Source organism: Stegastes partitus, unplaced genomic scaffold (assembly GCF_000690725.1).
Source record: "Stegastes partitus isolate 25-593 unplaced genomic scaffold, Stegastes_partitus-1.0.2 Scaffold226, whole genome shotgun sequence".
NCBI lineage: Eukaryota > Metazoa > Chordata > Actinopteri > Pomacentridae > Stegastes > Stegastes partitus.
The window spans coordinates 627,123-646,127 of record NW_007577957.1 but is presented as its reverse complement, the minus strand read 5'-3'; the positions used below and the strand labels follow the sequence as shown (position 1 = coordinate 646,127).

Sequence of the window (19,005 nt, the reverse complement as noted above, 5' to 3'; positions counted from 1 at the left end):
CTGGCACTCGGCCTGTGTGCGTTTATGAATGTGTGTGTTTCTCAGCAGAGGGTCAGGGCTCGGGGGTTGATGGGAGGGCTGAGGTTGAGAGGAGTGGTTTGGAGCTGATGATTGTGAGAGTTAAATCCAGAAGTGTATTTCCAGTATGGCATAGTCAGCTGTCACAACACACCAGCACACGCACACACTTAGGGAACATGACATCCACTTAGTTTGGGCATTGTACTCTGTGCATGGCTGCCCTCCAGTGTTGCACATGTCGTATTGTAATTCAGCTTGGTGCACCTGGTGATTGTCATTTAAGGTTGGATATATAAACTCATGGACTCTTTGAGGGCAAAATTTAGCACGGCGGCGATCTATAAAAAGCAACAACTTTTCCATCAGAAGTCATAGTTAAATGTGTTCTTTACGGTTAAAGGATTAGACAGAAGATTGGATGATAAAGAGAGGGAGGCTGCAGCACCATTATGTGGATCTACAACCCAGAGAGTGTAAAAAAAAAAATAATACAAGAGAACAGGTGGCAGCTCTTGTCCATTTCCAGCACACTCTCTGCGATGACTGATCGGACTCTACGGAGGTTGTCGGCAACATTTGTGGCCTTTCATTACTTTGTGAGTGCGCTTGCATGCGAGTCACAAAAATACTTGTTCCTGCCATAATAGGGTACACTTACCACACACACACACACACACACACATCAACACACAAGTCTGAAGGAGGAGTTGATGTGTTGCAACAGGAGTACGTCTGTGTGTTTACTCAGCTGTTGCACTCATACCCTCTGTAGATCCCTCTTGTAGGAATTGAGCTTGGCATAAAAACTGCCACAGATTAGAAGGCATGAGACTGATTGCGAAGTCTTGTTCAGCCAATCATCACTCAAACAGTTTGAGACTCAAAACAAGACGAACATGAAGTTTACACAAAGACCAAGGGGGTCATTTCCTCAATGTTCAGACTCATGCCAGACAATAAGAGACTCTAAAAGGTCAAGTGAAGTTGCGGGTCCAGTTACAATTCCTCATCCTGGAAATAAAGAGAGAAAACAGGGAAGTACCAGTCATCACAACGCGGCAGCTGCTGTGTTGATGGTAAAGCTTACCAGTAAAGGGTGGGAGGTTAATGTGGGGTCACGAAGAGGGGTCAGTCGGCGCTGGAACCTGTCGTCGTGAAAGTATGTTTGGGTGTAGCGAGAACTACGGCAACAAAATAGTGCAGGATTAGCAGCATTGCTGTCGAATGTCTCCCCTTAAAGGTCCGAGATAACTGCATTACATTTAACACAACGTGCATCAATAACAATTTTATTTATATATAGATTTTTTTTTTTTTTTTTTACAAAAATACAAAGAGTTTTCTCTATACAAATAAATATTGCAAGAATAAAGATAACACGAATAATATATACAGTCTGTGTGCTTCACAAGAGGCTCAACCTTTGTAAAAGACAGTATGAATAACTTATCATTTTGTACAGATTCATAAGTTAGACAAGGCTGTGTCTCCCACCGCATAAAAAACAAAAAAACAGCCTGTGGTGTGACTGGTGGTCATGACTGGATTGATACATTCATGTTTTCATTTAGAGTCAAAGTCTCTCTGATGGGGAAAACAAAAATAATGCAGAAGGAGGAGTGTTTGTGTGAGTGTGCGCTTTATGTGCATCTCTCTGTGAGGACAGAGTTCTTTTAGTTCCATGGCAGGCCACTTTAAGAGACTTTGTGCCTTCGTCTCTCATTGGAGTTCTTTCGTTTCTATCTCAGTCCTACAGGTTAGGACTTGAGGGCCTCCAGTGCCAAAGCAATGATCCTCGGCACGCTGCGGTAGAAGGATTCATTCTCCAGGCCCACCAGGCTGTAGAAGGTCAAAGGTCGTCCTCCGACTACAGCTCTGACCCGAGCCTGGTAAAGCCCTCGATCGTTCTTGGAGCTCAGATCAACTAACACCTTAAGAAATGAGAATCCAAGTTATAAAATGATTACACTGAAAGCACATTTACTTCATGCTGCCCTAGAATTTTCAGTTCTTTACCTCTTGGAAGTTCATACGTAAATTCTTGCTTGGGATGTTTAAAACCCAGCTGTAAGAGTCTCTGACTTGGTTGACTTGCTGTGAAGTTTCTCTCACTCCGGGACAAACTACAGGGAAAAAAAAAAAAGGTTTCACTTGAGAAATAACGTCCACCCATGAACAGATACTACAGGGATTATAATGTAGAGCTATTCAATTAAACTTTTGTGAGAACAGGGTGTGGCTCATACCTTTCCCACTGGCACCAGGTATCTGCCTCTTGCGAAGAAGGCTCCTGTATTTTCTGTGAAGACTTAAAGGCTTGCCGGCATGCACAGTCTGTCTGGGCTCAGCAGTTTCTGTGTGAACACTCTCGGTGACTGGCTGGACGACGGTTGTTGACAGTTCTGGGAGTGGTAACGCGGAAGATTTTAACTCTCCACTCTCAACAAACGTAAAATCCTCTGAGGTGGGGCTCCAATTGATATCAATGGAATCGTCTCTGCTGGGGGAGGCTTCACTTTGGGATTCGTCTGCTGCCACCATCCCATCTTGTGTACCCAAATTTTGCATTTCTTTTATCAAATCTGTCAGAAGTGACCAAGGCTCATGAGACGAGGAGGATGGATTAGTGGGGACTGGTGTTTCGGTGGAAGAAGAAAGAACAGATGGATTTTTGAGAGACTCCTCCTGGAGGTAGGCTGTGTCTAAGTGCAGGATGGGAGGAGCAGCTCTGGAGTCCAGTTTAGAGTGCAGAGTGGAGATAACAGATCGATATTCTCTCTCCAGCTGCTGTACCGAGGAGTCCTCTGTCTGCAAATGTGAAAACACAGTTGCATATTAAGGTTAGGGTGGAATAAATCCATATGAAAACAAAGAGAAGCCCTCTAAATGAGAATTAAATTGTGCCGAAAGTGGACATAAACAAAAAACCCAACATCTAAAGTTTATAAGGCGTGATACATTTTTACGGTTATGCTTCTCTGGTCGATAATGTTTAAGTATCGTAATTAATTATCGTGTCTGCATTTGTTTCAGTTACCACAAGCTTTAGGCTACACTGGTGTGCATAACTTTTTTTTATGTTCACAAAAATGGGGTGCACTTCGAATGTATTGGCACCAAACATGAGTGTAACTGGGAGGTTGCTGCGTTCTCTTGTTATGAAGAGGATGCAGTGTGTGATCTCTTTTAGGGAATCTCTGTTTATTCTGGCAATAATAAATGATAAAGAAAATCCACAGTGTAATGAGCTGCCAAGTCCAGCTACACTCCTACAAGAGAACAGCGCCTTCATAACTACTGTAGCCTACTAGCCTGTCTCTCCCAAATAAAACAATCTGCTGATGCCTCACCAAATCAAAAGTGACCTGATGTCCCACATGATTTTGTTTAGACATTATATTCGCATCATAGGTGTTTAGAAATTGCGTATCAAATGAGATGGGATAACAGTGAGTACTGAAGTTAGCAAGTAAAAGTAGATATCATTACAAGTATGCAGTACAAATTTCATAAAGGTCATTAAAACACTCACTGAGACTTTCTCAACATGGCATAACTTGACACAATGTAAGACAATGCAACATCACGCTCAATCTACCTGTAAGAAGAGGTTGTCCTCCTGCCTCTTTGCTGTGGAAGAGACGTCTGTGAATGCATCAGCTTGTTGTTTATCCATATCGTCAGCAATGTTTCTCAGGTGTTTCTCCCAGTCATCCACCAAGGGTCCCACATCTCTGAACAAGGCTGGAGGAGCTGGAGAAGGACTCTGCTCTGCTGGCACCACAGCTCCACCTAGCTGTTCTGCAAGTAATAAAACTCCTTTTACAACAGAATCCACGAGCTATTGCATTCTGGTCTAGACAATGTTTTTAATTACAGAGCTCGAGCAGAAGATGGAACAACCTGTCAGTGACGTACCTTTAATCTGTGCGAGACCGTGGCTCTGGTCCACGTCTCTCTTCTCTCTGGTGTGAGCGAAAGCCGTGCTGTAGATGTGCTCCACGAGCTGAGGCAGAGTCTGGGTGAAAAAAGTTAGGTCCACTTTGTCCCTGATGTAGTCCTCGGCCCTCTGGAGCAGGTCCAACAGAGTCTGCAGGAACGAGCGTAACTCTAAATGACAGAGAGTGAACAAAAGATCAGAAACCTCTCCAAAAAAAACAAACCTCAAATCAACTTCCAAAATATCTAAACAGTAGATGTAAGTTTTGCTCTACATCCATTAAGTGGAGTTTTTGAAGAAGAGTACTCACGACATTTCTTGAAGCGGGTAAGGCATTTCTCCTCAGCCATTCGACTGCAGGCACTGGCAGACTGACCAGGAGGACAGGTCAGCGTATAGAAGCGACAGAGAGAGCTGAACTCTGACCTCTGCTCCTCCTCTGTCATTTCAGTTGTCTTTAGAAGCTCTGGACATGTTGGCTCCCGGCTTCCAAACGACTCTAAAAAGGAGAAGTAGTGATCGTATGGGTGATTTCAGAGATGATTCAGTATTTTTGACAAATGCTGCAATGTCGGGAATGATCATTTTCAAATTACTTTATAAGAGAAAGCTTTACAAAATATTTGAGTTTGTCTTATTGTTGCTTGAAACTCACTCTGTATCTCAGCTTGAATCCAGTCAGAGAAGGCGGACACCCTCGTGTATACTCCAGGCTTGCCTTTCTCTCCACAGCCGTCTCCCCAGGAGGTGATGCCGTAGAGCTGGAATCGACCTGAAATTCGGTCCTGGTAGATTAGGGGGCCTCCAGAATCTCCCTACAGGTGACACAAAAAATTCCCAAAAGATTGAAAAAGCTTTTCTTTTTTTCCAGAAAATGACTTGATTCTGGGGTGTCAGAAACAGAGAGAGTCTCATGATCTTCTACAGTGAGTTAGGGGTATATGTTATATTTCTAAAACATCTGAAAACAAGGACTCTAGAAACTGATGCTGCTTTGCTCACCTGACAGGAGTCGATGCCTCCAGAGAGATAGCCAGCACAAAGCATAGTGTTGGTGACCAGTTCTTTGCCAAGGGCGCTTTTGCAGGTGCTCTGAGGCAGCAGGGGCACCTTGGCCTCCATCACCACATCAGCAGATGGGCCGTCTGTGGGGAAAAACAGATACATGCCATGTTATTGATATATTAGGATATTTATTTTAAAAAAGCACTCATAGTTTGCTAAACCATCATCAGCTATGATCTGGTGAAGGTGCATGCAATTTATCTTCCACTCACTTTCATAGAGGGACCCCCAGCCTGCCACCAGACAGGGGCTACCAGTGGGGGGCTCCATGCCAGAGGGGAGGCACACCGGGGTGACGTGTTCAGACAGCACCACAGGGGACGTCAGCTCCACCAGGGCTATATCGTTGTTAAATGTCTTTGGGTTAAACTGCAGAAAGATGGGAGTTTGATTAATTGCTGGATTGAACAATAACTTGATGCTTAAAAAGACTCGTCTGTTGTATATCTGGTTTGGAGCTGTGATGGTTAATCTTTTTATTTTTACCTTAGGATGCGGAATAATGCGGTTCACTTTAAGAACCTGCTCATCTGGGTCAGTCTTGGTGATGTCAAACTCGCCCACTACAGCTGTCCAGTAGCTCTCACTGCGGCTGCTACGGAGGTCAAAGGGGAGGAAAGAGGAAAGAACAAGTCAAACATGTTGCTTCTAAAGAAAGGTGTGTCCTTGTAAAGAAAATAGTGACACACGCGCTCTTACCCAGTAAAACAATGTGCAGCAGTGACCACCCAGGAGCTGTCCACCAGGACCCCTCCACACATGAGGCCCCCATCTAACTGCAGGTTGACCAGCCAGGGCCAGCTGCCTGGAGGTGCAGGAGAGCCACCCACGATCCTGGAGCGAGGCTGTGTGATGTTCTGCACTGTGGATGACCTCTGACCACACACTGCTGCTGGGCAGAAAGGCAAAAAAAATAATCAGCCAAGCTGGCTTTTTGTAGACAAACAGACTACTGGAGCTGTGCTAATCAACCTCACGCCTCTTCATGATTCATGACAGAAAGCGGGAGGATAACCTGAATGAATGCTTCACTACTGTTCAGTAAACCATGTATCCCCTCACCCTGTGCATGTGTCTGCATGGTCGGTTCCAGGTTCTGCATTGTGTTAAGCAGGCTGCACTGGAGGACACGAGCGCTGCAGCTCTCACCCATGATCCTGATGCAGCTCTCGCTGTCCAGTTCTCCAGGTGGACAGCGACGCTGATAGTATGCACAGGCCTGACTCAGAGCCCAGCTCCGCTCAGCTTCACCTTGAAGCTTCTGGGCCTTACTGATGACATCACAGTTGGGCTCTGATAAGGCACTAGAAGGAGACGCTGTTGGACAAGAAGGAGACGTCTGAGTGTCACGGACATATTAAGAAAGTATTTTGTGTTGATACAATGTTAGCCAAAGATGGTCAAGAATGAAATGACAGTGGGAGTAATGTTGTACTTACAGCAGGAACCTGACAGCTGTCCACAGTTCTGAAACAGACAGGGGACACAACCTCGACAGTCTGCTTCAGCCCGACTCCTCTCAGATGATGCACTCTCAAGAGTGGACAGGGCACTAGTCATGGCAGCTTCCAGAACGACAGTGCCACGATCAGACAGAGCTGCAAGAGAAAAGAAACTTTAAATCTACCAACAGCAAACAGCGAGACTGATTTATCAGCAAAGCCGGTATACAGAAACCGCAGTACAGAGGAGGTAAACATACATTTTAGATCATATCTCCATGACAGTTTGTTAGTGGTCAGTAGATATTTCAGTCACAATTTCTTAACAACCAAATTCAAGGAATTTGTGCAAAAAAACACTTGTTTATTTGGATCTCCCTTAAAAATACAATGCTTGATTGAGCTGCAGCGCATACTAAACTAATGCAGCGGGATACATTTTTTATGACTTTATCTACATAAATTTGCTGAATTCTGACAGAGTTAAGAAATTTTAAAGGGAACATTTTGGCAACAGGATTAGAGGGAGGTCATTACATGGAAGATTTGTCATTTGCTGTGGGAACACTATGTGTGTATGTGAGCATCAGCATGAGCTGCTGCAGCTTTCTGGTATGTGTGTGAGTAGCCCCCTTTTTTCTCATGCTGCTCTTTGAGCTCATTGGCAGCATTTTAGGGGAAGCTAGCTCACGCTCAGCGCGCTGGTGAGGCTTCTACAGACACACTTCAATCGAGCCGCTGACCCTGCAGCCCCCCTCTGTGCCGCACCACATCACAGGATAGGCCACTAACAACAACAATGCTGATTGAAGACTTAATTAGAAGGCCAGGGCTGAGCGGGCAGAGGCTGGTGGGCAGGGACAGGCCCTAAGGGCACGGGCTGGCAGCCCTGGGGCGGCTGGGACCCAGAGTCCCTTGTTCTAAACACTCCAAACACACTGCCATCACAAGCCGCCTGTATGAAGGCTCTGCTGTACTCGGCACCTCAACCAGAGAAGGCCAGAGGCCCCTCAACACAGTGCTATACTGCAGGATTTGACAAGTTACTCTGCAGTAAATCAAACCAATGAAACAAGAAAGAAAATTCATATTCTGTAGGCCTGCTGCTTTCAACAATATTTATGAGGGCCAGTGCTGAAACTCATTGATCTTATTGTGTGTTCTGGCATATTGTGGTGCGTTATATTGCTGCTTTGGTGGCTGATCTTCCATAAACACTTCAGTAGAAACCCTAGAAATGCTGGCACTGGTCAAAAAATACATAACAACAGGATGATTTTTGGTATATGTGCCAGCTATCAAATGGCACCTGGTACGTATATGATACTTATATTTAGGCTTATACTACTGGTGTTAGAAGTAGCACCAGATGTTTTGTCAGCAATAATAACAGTCAAAGCATCACAGCATTATCAGTGTTTGATTGCAGGATTCCAGTAATGTCACATCGAAGAAAAAAAAATCATCATTTGTCAGTGAAACAACTGTTTCACTGACAAATGATGATTTTTTTCCACAGCTGTTTTGATGCAGACACTGCTTATAACCTGACGTAGTTTTCATTAGGTTCGCTCTATCTCTAAGGATGTCTGTAAAACTTTAAACGCTGAGGTCAGATTTCTCTAATAAAGTCACTGATGGGTAATGCTGTGACCACTCTTGACATAAACTGCCATAACTGCAGCCATGATGAAAAGATGACTGTAAGTGTAGATAATGTACCTTTGAGTGCACTCTGGGGCATCCTGTAGACCTCTCTACCTGTCGGGGCTCCCAGCAAGCAGTCCAGCCCCATAAGCAGCAGCGATACCAGCAGCGGCATGGTGTCAGAACATCAGACCTCCACTCCACAGTGACAGCAAGCAGACGGGCAGGAGACACGCAGGACGACTGAAGGGGATGCAGAGGTGCTGGAGACGAGGCTGGTCTGCGGCGCTTCCAGGTCCGTGTTGTCTGGCAGCTCTGTGCAATCACTAACTGTCTCCCTCCTCCTGACTCTCTGGACTCTCTCCCACACTGTAGTGCAGGGCATCTGTCTGTAAGTTTACTTAGAGGAACAATAGATGCCTGGAGTGGTCCCTGGTATATATAGAGTCCCCAGGGGAACACCAGCAAGAGGGAGGGGAAGAGGATAGGGAAGAGAGAGGGAGAGGGAGGGAGGAGGGAGAAATGCTCCCATGGCCAATACACAAACAGATGAATTCATTAAGACTGTGACAGCAAATCGGGTGCAACTTGCCAAGGCTGGACATTACAAAGAGGTTTGGTTCTATGAAAGGAGACAGAGGGAGGGAGAGAGAGAGATACAGCTAGGGAGGAAGGAGGGGGGGAAGCAGAGAGGATTGGCTGGGCGGCGGGGAAGGGGGTGTTGTTTGAATTAATTAATGTGAGAGGAAGAAGGGAGAAAGTTATGCAGATAAGGATATGTGCTGATGTGACACTGGAGCGCAGGAATGCGGAGTGAGAGGGACGTCAACGGGCGTCCGAACGGGAGAGTCGCCGCAGCGTGAGCAGGCAGCGAGCAGGAGGCCGAGGGAGGCCGAGTGACAGAGTGTGAGAGAGCAGGAGCGAGGGAGAGGGAAGTGTCTGCCATTCTCCATGCCTCTCAAAGAGGGCATTGTCCACGGCGTCCCTCTGAGGATGCCCACATCAAAGCCGTCCCCTGGGCATCACTTGGCTGCCGCCTCCATTGATCACTTACAGTCTTTTATCCCCCCCATTAAAATATTGTCAGTTCACATCACTTTTGTCTTTCTCTGCTGAACTCTGCTTTTGTTACATAAAGATACAGTAAAAAAGAGTGCTTATGAACATGATGTATTTTTAAAGTCCGGAAGAAAATCATCATTTTAACATAACTTTTAATTGTTTTAGCGTGTGCTTTAATTATCAACTTGTTGCATGTCTCCTGTCACTTCAGCTGCTGGAACTAAACGGACATACACTCAGAGGAAACTTTTCCCTTGATATGACATTAAAAAAGTATGATATGCCAGTTAAATAATGCTAATCTATAGGGTTGTTTCTGGACTTTTTCCAAACAAAACTGACAAATCACATGAGTTGATGTGTCTAATCCTTAAAGTAAAGTGTGATTACTAGAGCTTATCATGATTACAATTCACGGATTTAGCAGTAACATCTCCGTAAATATTAAATGTGCAAAATAAATGACAGAAATCCTATTATAATAAAGGTTAAAGCACCTTAAAGTTCTTAATTGGATCTCACTGAGTGGAGAACTGATCTTAGCTCATCTTATCTTATCTAAAATGCCAAAAAAATAAGAACTAATTCCAATTATTTTTGCATAACACTCTTCTCTGGATGGTCAAAATGCAGACAGTGATCCATGTATAAAACGGGTAAAAACAAAACGTTCTGTACATTCACAGGCAACAGACAGGGTCGCAGTCTAGATGGACACAGAAAGAAGTCTGTGCCGACCACGAATCCAAAGGAGGAGTACAAATTGGAGTCAACTTTGAGCCAACTAACTGGCTGAATGATAAAAAGAGCGGGCGGCTGAATCGAGCGGGGCATTATCAAAGAGAGCCGTCCACTGCTGCCACAAGCCAGCTCGGACAGCCGAGTTCACACTGACAACAACATGCAGTATGTGTTAGTGTGTGACTGTGTGTTTATGTTTCAGTCAAACTTTCTGCAGCCAACTCTGGTATGTTCTTTTGATGGTGCTGAGGATGAGACACCAAGACAAGTTTTCAGAAACAGAAGCCAGAGTTTGAGTTAGACAAGCTACAAAAAAAGGGCGTTTTCTTCTTTTTCAGGCTCCACTTTCAGACATTTGTTAGTATGTTTTGTTGTGTGCATCGTGCCCCCAGCCCCCTCCATGCACCCGTGCGGCACAATGGCCCTGAGATCTGAGAGCAGGGCTCAGGCGGAGCAGAGCGGGAACGGCATGGGACAAACGGGCGGCACTCTTTCATTTCTCCCTATCCCTCCATCCATTTGCCTTTGATGTCCTTTTGATTAATTTGCCTTCTGCTCGCTCTTCCTTCATCTATCCACCAAGCATGGAGCTCTTCCCTTTCTTTGTTCCCCCGGCCTGTCTCTAAATCTAAAACCGGTGATGTTCTAACTTCTCTTCTCCAATTCTCTCATAACACACAGTATATTTTATTTTTTTATTTTTTTTGCTATATGCGGGAACATGCCCGAAATGAGATTTACAAAAATGAGATAGGAATTGTTTACACGCCTGTAATATTAGAATTAGAATTACACAACATTCATACAACATAAGCAGCTGACTCTTCCTGTCTAATGCCTTTTGCTAATTATGCCTAAATTAACAGGTTATAAATGACAAACTTTCCTTATTAGGTGGCAAGGGAGGGAAATATCAGCTGTTCCCATATTCATTTATAACTCATAATCGAGGTACAACTAAAGGTGGTTTCAATCAAACTTGATAAGCATGAACCGAGCAGGTATCCTTGAGGAAAATGTTAACTGAGAAGGTCTCGAGTCAGAATCAAGATGCTGCTTTCAACTTCTATACTGAACACAGAAGCTTCCAGCAACACCCCAAACCTTATGCTTTCCTGTTCTCATGCGTCTTTGATTGCAAGACATTGTACCACAGGTTTCAGTCTCATTCGAATGTCACTGTACTGTCATGTACCTGGAACACATGAGGGTGCTACAGGTCCACTTTTTGTACAACACATCGAAAATTTCATTGCTTATCGGTTAACAAAGAATGTTTAATAGCTGGTTGTTGCCTCATTCATAGCTTGTCAGTTACAGGTTAAGTTGGCAACCCTCACAGTCGATGGGAGGACTTTAAATAGTGAATTGTTCAAACCCAAGCTAACTTTTAGGCCTAGGTGGCACATATTCAATTGTCCTTGATATATTTTTTTTTTCACTGAAGCACTAACTACAAATAGGCTCCAGCCCCACCCCCTGCGACCCCAGTGAGGATTAAGCAGCTTATAGATAATGGATATATGGATGGATGGACTCACTACAACATACATATGTCTACCATGTTGTTATTAAAAGTGGCCAACTGCGCAGATGCATAAAATTTTATGGAAAAAAATACGAGATGTGCGCTTGTTCGTCCTGATCAGCACTATGCAGACGAGCTGGTCTGCAGGAAATGAATGTGAATGCACGATCATCTGTTGAACCGTCTAGCAGTGATTTGCTGTGGTGTGCACAGGCTCGTCAATGGGCTGGCTGCTTGAGCAGGTTACATAAAGAAAACACACAATGCACAGCACAAACTCACACCACAATGAGAACCTTAACAACAATCGTGTTGAATAACACCCAGGTATTGTGTTCAGTTATGAAACCATTTCTCCCATTGTCTCAGACAGAAAACAATTGAAATCTAGGTCAGTGGGGTACGCAAGGGAGAAGAGGTTCCCAACATTTCAACACAGACAGACACTTGAACCCCCTGACAATAGTCAAGCAGAAGCAGCTCGTCTGCACAGGCATGTATTGGGTCATTGTTAGACATGTTGTTAATTAGATCTATTATGACCTCAACGATCACATTAACTGCCATCAAATGCACATTAACCACCAACTGTTCAATAATGAAATATCAAATTTACCTAAATGGAGTGAGAATGATGGCATGGCTGATTACGTTTATGGGGAAACGCTGCTCACATCATTTTTCCTGCTAATAATTAAACTACACAGGCACTTGATCTTGTAATAAAACGGGACATTATTACAGAAATAAGAGCACATCTTGAAATTTTATCAGGTGGGTATCATGCAGAAGCTTTAGGGATTACTATAAAATAAGCTCAAGTTATGGTGCTGTGGTTGGACAGTTATTTTTATTATTTTTTTAAATACACACAAACATCTTCTGTAGCTTCGGCCTCGCTTTAACACCTTGTCCTCAGTGATACTGGAAGGCCATGTCTTTAACCTTGGTCCTAAGTTGGAGCGCTGACAACCTGCACTCTACCTCCGGACGTCCTTCTGTTCCATTAGTAAGTTGTGGATAGATGTTTTCAAACTATTCTACATTAGCTGGTGGACATACCTCACCTGCAGGGAAGTAACACTCATCCAGAATGTGTCCCTCAATGTGCTGTAGCGCCGTCAACCTTCCCTCTGTGGACCTGCTGGAGGTCAAGACAAATCCTCTTCACACCTAAACCAAAAACGAACGGGAAAAAAAGTGTTTGTATTTGCTTGTTACTTACTTACTAACAACAAATATACACACAATATCCAATAAACCTATTTTGACGTATGATTGTGTTTAATGCTACCTTTACAGCTACATCGATAATGGTATATTTTTACAGCTGAAAAGAACAGCAGACACACTTCGGATGTAATTCTGGTGTAACAGAAAACTAGTGTTGGACTGAACCGTAGGAAAAACGAGGTATTAAATATAGTCCCTGTTTACGTCACCAGCCAGCTGAAAAAAGGAGAAAGAAAATGCAAAGAGATTCCAGTCCACGATTAGAACCTGCAGCTGGTTTGATAAGACTGACATCTAGTGTCACAGTGTTGAAACATCTTTTAATGAGCCTGTAGTTCAGTCTGGTGGAGACCGCAGTGCACCCTATAATCAAAGTTTACATTTGCTCAGGACTTCCCTTGTTAAGGAGCCTTGGCAAGAAAATCACAGTTCAAAAGTGTGTTTGAATTTGGAAGCTACCCTAAACTTCAATATGATTTTATCTGTAGGACTAGTTTCCAAATGATTAGATTTATTCCTGTATGGTTTTATAGATTTTTATCCTGTAGGATTTTAAGAATTAAACAAAACGACTGTCTGATGATTAACCCTATAAAAATGCATCTAATCCTATAAGTTTGGGTTTGGGAGGCGGACACCTTCCCTACCTTTAAGATTAGGTTAAAAACGTTCCTGTTTGATAAAGCTCATAGTTAGGGCTGCTCGGAGTCATCTGAGCTGTCCCTTAGTGATGCTGCTATAGGTTTAGACTGCCGGGGGATTCCCATGATGCACTGGGCTTCTCTCCTCTCCTCTCCTCTTTATATATATATACATATGTGTATGTATGTATGTATATGTTTATATAGTTGCCTATCACCATTACATATGACTAACTCTGTGACTCCCCCCGAGGTTCTCCTGCGCCTGCTTTCTCTGTGGATGTCTCTGGATCTGGAGCTCCTGAATTACAGCCGCTGGCCTCACCTTCTGTATCCTGCTGCCCCCACCATGATGCCTCCTGTTACAAAAGGACAATAACTTCTAATAACTTGTTTAACTGTAAACTAAATTCTATAATTCATCCTACATCCACCCAAACGGTCGAGGCAGATGGCCGTCCCTCCCTGAGCCTGGTTCTGTCGGAGGTTTTTTTTCCCCTGCGGGGGTTTTCGGTTCCTTCCCACTGTTGCGGACTGCTTGCGGACTGCTGAAGCTTATAGGGAATCCAAATGTTTTGGATTGTTGGGTGTTTCTGTCTCTGCCTTTGTGAAGCGCTATGAGATGACTTGTTGTTGTAAATATGCGCTATACAAATAAAATTGAATTGAATTGAATTGAAAAGAGTATATTATAAGGTTAACTCCTTTAAAAGTCCAAATAAAGCAAATCCACCTTTAAGAATCCCCCCAGACAAATACTTTTCTTTTACTTTATGAGAAATCAGTACAACAAGCACGGCTGTCTGAATATTCTATTTTACAGTAATGCTAATCTTTGCTTTACTGTCAGGCATTTTCAAATTATTCATCTAAACTGATCAAATGAGCACTGTGGTACAATGCCATTAATCACTATTGCTGTCATTAATATTACTAATATGGGACATTTTTAACAATTTCAGCAACTCTGAGGTATGTACAAGAAGGAGTGAAGTAAATAAGCCTCAAATTCACTTGTATGTTAAACTGAGGTCTCATTAATCTGCTCAGCTTGTCTTCATCTGCACATTTCTGGGCAATCAACATCTTTACCGGATTTCTCACAGGCTAAATTTGTCATTCATGTATGCTGCAGTTTAAAAAAAAAGAAAAAGCCATGAGTTAAGCAGAATGGTTGGACTTTTTGTTTTTATGAAGCTCTCATCATCCAAGGCATCAGTTTGACATACGCTCACATCTCTCTCAGTCGAATTGCTCAGCTTCTGCTAGACGCATCAGTAAAGATTAAACTAACTCCTTGAGCTGCCTAAATTCAAGTTAACTAACTAAACAACACAGCAGCATTTGTTTGGGCATTCTTAAGTAACAGGTTATCACAGCTAATTATCCACCAGACTCATTTAAAACATTTATCACACATGTTGAATATGCATGTAGAAATATAGAATCACATATGCCAACAATGACAAATAATCAGAACACTGAAGGGAATCATAGCATAAGAAAAGCTTCATGTCTAACGCTGGGAGGGACAGAACCTTTTAACTTAACAAGTCAACAGTCAGAGAGCGGCTGGTAATTGATGAAATAGTTTTTATATTTTCCATCACACAGTCTGATCAGGAGAAGGTAGGCAAAAGATAGACATGATTTACAAATTCAGGACGTGCAGAATGTGAAGTTTCAGAAGCTGACATGAAGAGTCAGATGACAATCCCATAACAGCTCCTCTCATGGACTGATAGGAAGCTCTGAGACACAAGTGGGGCAGATTGAGAACTGCCTTAGTAATGTCAGAAATTGGACGTCAACATTTTTTTTCTTCAAAGTTATTTTTATGCTTTGTAAAATATTTTGTAGCTTGAATTTTTAATTTAATTCAATTTAATTTAATTTAATTTAATTTATTATTATTATTATTATTATTATTTAAAATTATTCACAATTTACCCAAGTGTGTGTAACTTAAAGTTAATCAGAAAATACTCTACAATATTTACAAAAGTCTTGGGACTTCAATTTTCCGTTTCAAGCTAATGTAGGTTTAGCTTAGCCTTAACTTCCGGTGTTATATTAGCTGTAGCTTTTAACAGCTATTGTATTTAGAAGCTGCAATTTAACATTACAACTGTACTAAACTAGCAAAGCTGAGGAGTGGTAAGTAACAGCCAACAAAAATAACAACAAACAAAGGCATGTAGCTTAGCCTGCCATACGGAAGTAGAGAAATAGTGCAAGATGAAGGTGAAAAACTAAAGGGCGACAGCTAACTAGCCAAGCTAACCTAATTAGCAGGTGAGCTAATGGTAGTTAGCAAGGTTGCGTTAAACTTCACTCACCTGTTTTGTCCATAATACACCACAAAGAGAGTAGTTTATGTCCTTTATAGCTACATATATTAGCTGTAATTAATACTAAGTACTAATAACTTTTCAGCAGACAATTTAAATCAACTGTAAAACAGTAAAAAGATGCAGTGTGGGTCATGGACAGTACGAGAGCTACATCCGTTTGTTAGGAGGCCTTTAACTGCATTCATAACCACCAGAGTATGATGGTAAAATTACACATTAAAGTCCTGCGCAAAGGTGAAAGCTGATAGATAGATAGATAGATAGATAGATAGATAGATAGATAGATATTTGTCATGAGCAGCATAAAAAAAGCAGTTCAACACTGCAATGAAATTTTCTTGTTCACACACTCCCTTGTATACATAATAAAAACAAAAATCAATACAAACAACAAAACAGCAGTAATAATATAAACAGATAAAATAAAAAGAGAAAGGTGGAACATGGGCACAAGATTAACCCATTAAAATTTGGCATGAATCTGAATCTCTTTCCTACTTGCTGGACATTCATTTTTATTTTTATTATATATATAAAGGCTGAACTGCTTGTATGCAATTGATGAGAATCCCAATTTAAAGCCTCCTTGGAGACCATGACATAAATGGATACAAGAAAATGGAAAAAGGCCACACGGGGGCAGGATCGGACACAGATTGGAGGTAATGACTACCTACATCTCTCTTCCTCTCTCACACACAGACTAGTTTGGTGATGGTGGTAGTGTGATGCTAATGGTAGTTTGATATGTGTTCTGCTGATTATGGCTCCAAACACTCACTTTATTCAAACTGCAAAAGCTATGCAAAATATGTGATACGAAGAGAATTGTGCTGTATATAAAGCAGATCATGCAATTGCAGTTACAACATGAGCATCAAAACAACAGCAAAGTGCTTCCCAGCTGAAGTATCAGAGGAAGGTGTTCCATCATCCTGACCTTGGTTAGTCCTTCTTTCTCATGCACACACCTGCAGCACCAGACCTGCCAATAATAATGCAAAAAAAAATCAATGAAACGAACAATCATGTCTTATCTTGTCAAAATAACGTTCAGATTTAATTATTTAAGTGGTCGCTCATGTACGTGATGCATCATAAAGACGATATGGACTAACATGAAGTATAATAACGACACAAAAAGCAACATAAGAACAATAAACGGACAAATAGTTGAGTGGAGGTTGCATTGTTTGCTGCTCCATGTGTTATCATTATATTCTTTTTGCAGTGTGGCTTTACTTTTTTCTCCTTTCTTACTTTGTCATGTTGGACCCATTAAAATGGAGCCTAGAAGACATAAAGCTTTGGTCTCACCTACCCACGCCTGCTGCTGCTGCTGTCTGACTGACCTGTTGGGAGAGGCAGAGCACAACGCCCTCCCCACCTCCTCCTCCTCCTCCTCTCTCCAGCCAAGCCATTAGCCATGAATTATGGCGCTGCTACCATCACAGCCAATTGTCTGGATGAAAAGCAGGCTCTGCCTCACTTACCGTTGTGTGTGTTAGCTTGTGCCTGAACAGCAGGTTCACGATCATAGTTTGTGATCAGCTCTGTGGCTCGGGTCAGAGCAGGTAAGCAGATGACATTTCACGTAACAACAAGAGTAGGTTTGTGCAGAGCTGCTGCATGCTGGTGATTGATCACAGCAGTGAGACTTCTTAGTATTCTGAAAGGAAGGTTTAGAATTTGTACTTACCGACTGCCCGACACGGAATTTGAAAAGCAAATTTTCTGTAGATGCAACAGATTCTGGATGGATTTCTTATATGTCATGTATAAGCTGACCTTATATTATGTTGTGCATGGAGATGGTAGATACTCTAGTTGTTAAGTCATGTATTCAGGTACATGACTGTGCTTTGTGAATTGACTTTCTTTATAGGGCAACTGGTGGATCTGTGGAGAGAGAGAGAGAGAGGAGAGAGGAGAGAGAGAGAGACCAAGAGAGAGAGACAGAGAGACAGAGAGAGGAGAGAGCAGTATCTGTTGCCAGGAAAACTCCTAACCTGGTATCACTGGGAAACCCGCGAGCAGATGTGGTGGTGGAGTGATGCAGAGGCTGGACGCAGAGGCAAATTATCAGACACTGGACTGAACAGTACAGTAAGTGTTCCTGGATGATTATTTTGCTTGTTATCTGGGGTTTGTAACTGCCACAGGGGGACTGCAGCATTGCTCAGAGCTAACTCTTGGCCAGCTATGCTACTGCAAACACAGACAGAACAACTAAACCTCACACAAAAAATAGAGATTTTTTTTTTTTTTACTTTTTGAGATGTGGATTTATTTTTAATGCTTATAGTCTGAATAACAACATTGGTTTTTTTTTGTTGTTGTTGTTGTTTTTTTTTGCCAAAGTATGTTACCAGATGTTGCTTTATATATATATATATCTGCATTTGAGTTTTAGACAGAACTTTCCAAGGTTAGTATGTGCATGTGTACATCATCAACATCATTTGTTCTGTATCATGTGATGCTACACTGTGATTAAAACTACATGCATATACAAACATGATAAACTTTTATTGCATAGGTTTACCATCATGTGTTTTTTTTTTTCCCCTGACTAATAAAGCTGAAGTCTGTCAGACGTATTCATCAGCTTTGCCTGATCCCTGAAAGTCTGAACAGTCTGCAGAAGGTCACGATGTTGTACTTTTCCTTTTGTGTGTTCTGCCGGCATCAGTTTGCCCTACTTTAACGAACCAGGCATTTATTTGCCTGTTATGAGCTGAGAGCACAGTAGCCAGATGGAGGCTGTTGATCTTGTTAGAAAGGTAGATGTGAAAAGACCATTACCTAGATCACAGCAAACACACTGAGACACGCGCACACAAATGCACGCTTGTGTGTGTGTGTGCATGCTCAGCCGCTACATACAAACACACTCACAGTTTTGCGCGGTCAACCATACGCTAAGTGATCTGCAAACTGGTCTCAGCACCTGTTGCGCTGAAAGTTATTAAGTGGTCAGCCGTGACGAACTGTTGCGTACAGTTTGAGTTACATAAATGGAAAGTTAGAGGGAATTCTTACTAAAAAACAAAACAGGACCATGTTTTCTGTCTATTTCTTCTCGCAGCTAGCTTGGATGCTGTTAAGTAAGAGTAAGACCTTATTCGTAGGTACACATAGATTTGCATACAGGTTGGCCACTGATTGTAGATACTAGCCACTGATGCATAGCATAATAAGTACTGACCTGCCATGTTAATCATTGACTAAGCCTGTTATAACCAAACTATCACATTCGGTTGCCAAGAGCCAGAAGACAGGAGATAGCTTGGCTACATGTCTAATACTTGCTGTGTACATAAAAATAAAT

General features: G+C 42.4%; 1 protein-coding gene across 1 annotated transcript; it reads right to left on the bottom strand.

The window, feature by feature from the left end:
- Window positions 1–1,778: 1,778 nt before the first annotated feature.
- Window positions 1,779–6,179, bottom strand: prss56 (serine protease 56). The gene is made up of 12 exons (XM_008281217.1): window positions 6,089–6,179; window positions 5,726–5,918; window positions 5,513–5,621; window positions 5,239–5,395; window positions 4,964–5,106; window positions 4,617–4,776; window positions 4,272–4,460; window positions 3,940–4,131; window positions 3,620–3,822; window positions 2,268–2,829; window positions 2,038–2,144; window positions 1,779–1,952 (listed from the first exon to the last, which is right to left on the bottom strand). The coding sequence occupies exons 1-12, from the start codon at window positions 6,177–6,179 to the stop codon at window positions 1,779–1,781; spliced, it is 2,280 nt and encodes a 759-aa protein (XP_008279439.1).
- Between the last annotated feature and the right edge of the window lie 12,826 nt (window positions 6,180–19,005).

Coding starts and splice junctions, on each gene's coding strand:
- prss56 (XM_008281217.1), bottom strand. CDS start 6,179: ATGGGTGAGAGCTGCAGCGCTCGTGTCCTCCAGTGCAGCCTGCTTAAC. Junction 4,777..4,963: donor GAGGCATCGACTCCTGTCAG/GTGAGCAAAGCA, acceptor TGTCACCTGTAG/GGAGATTCTGGAGGCCCCCT. Junction 4,461..4,616: donor GATTCAAGCTGAGATACAGA/GTGAGTTTCAAG, acceptor TCTCCTTTTTAG/AGTCGTTTGGAAGCCGGGAG.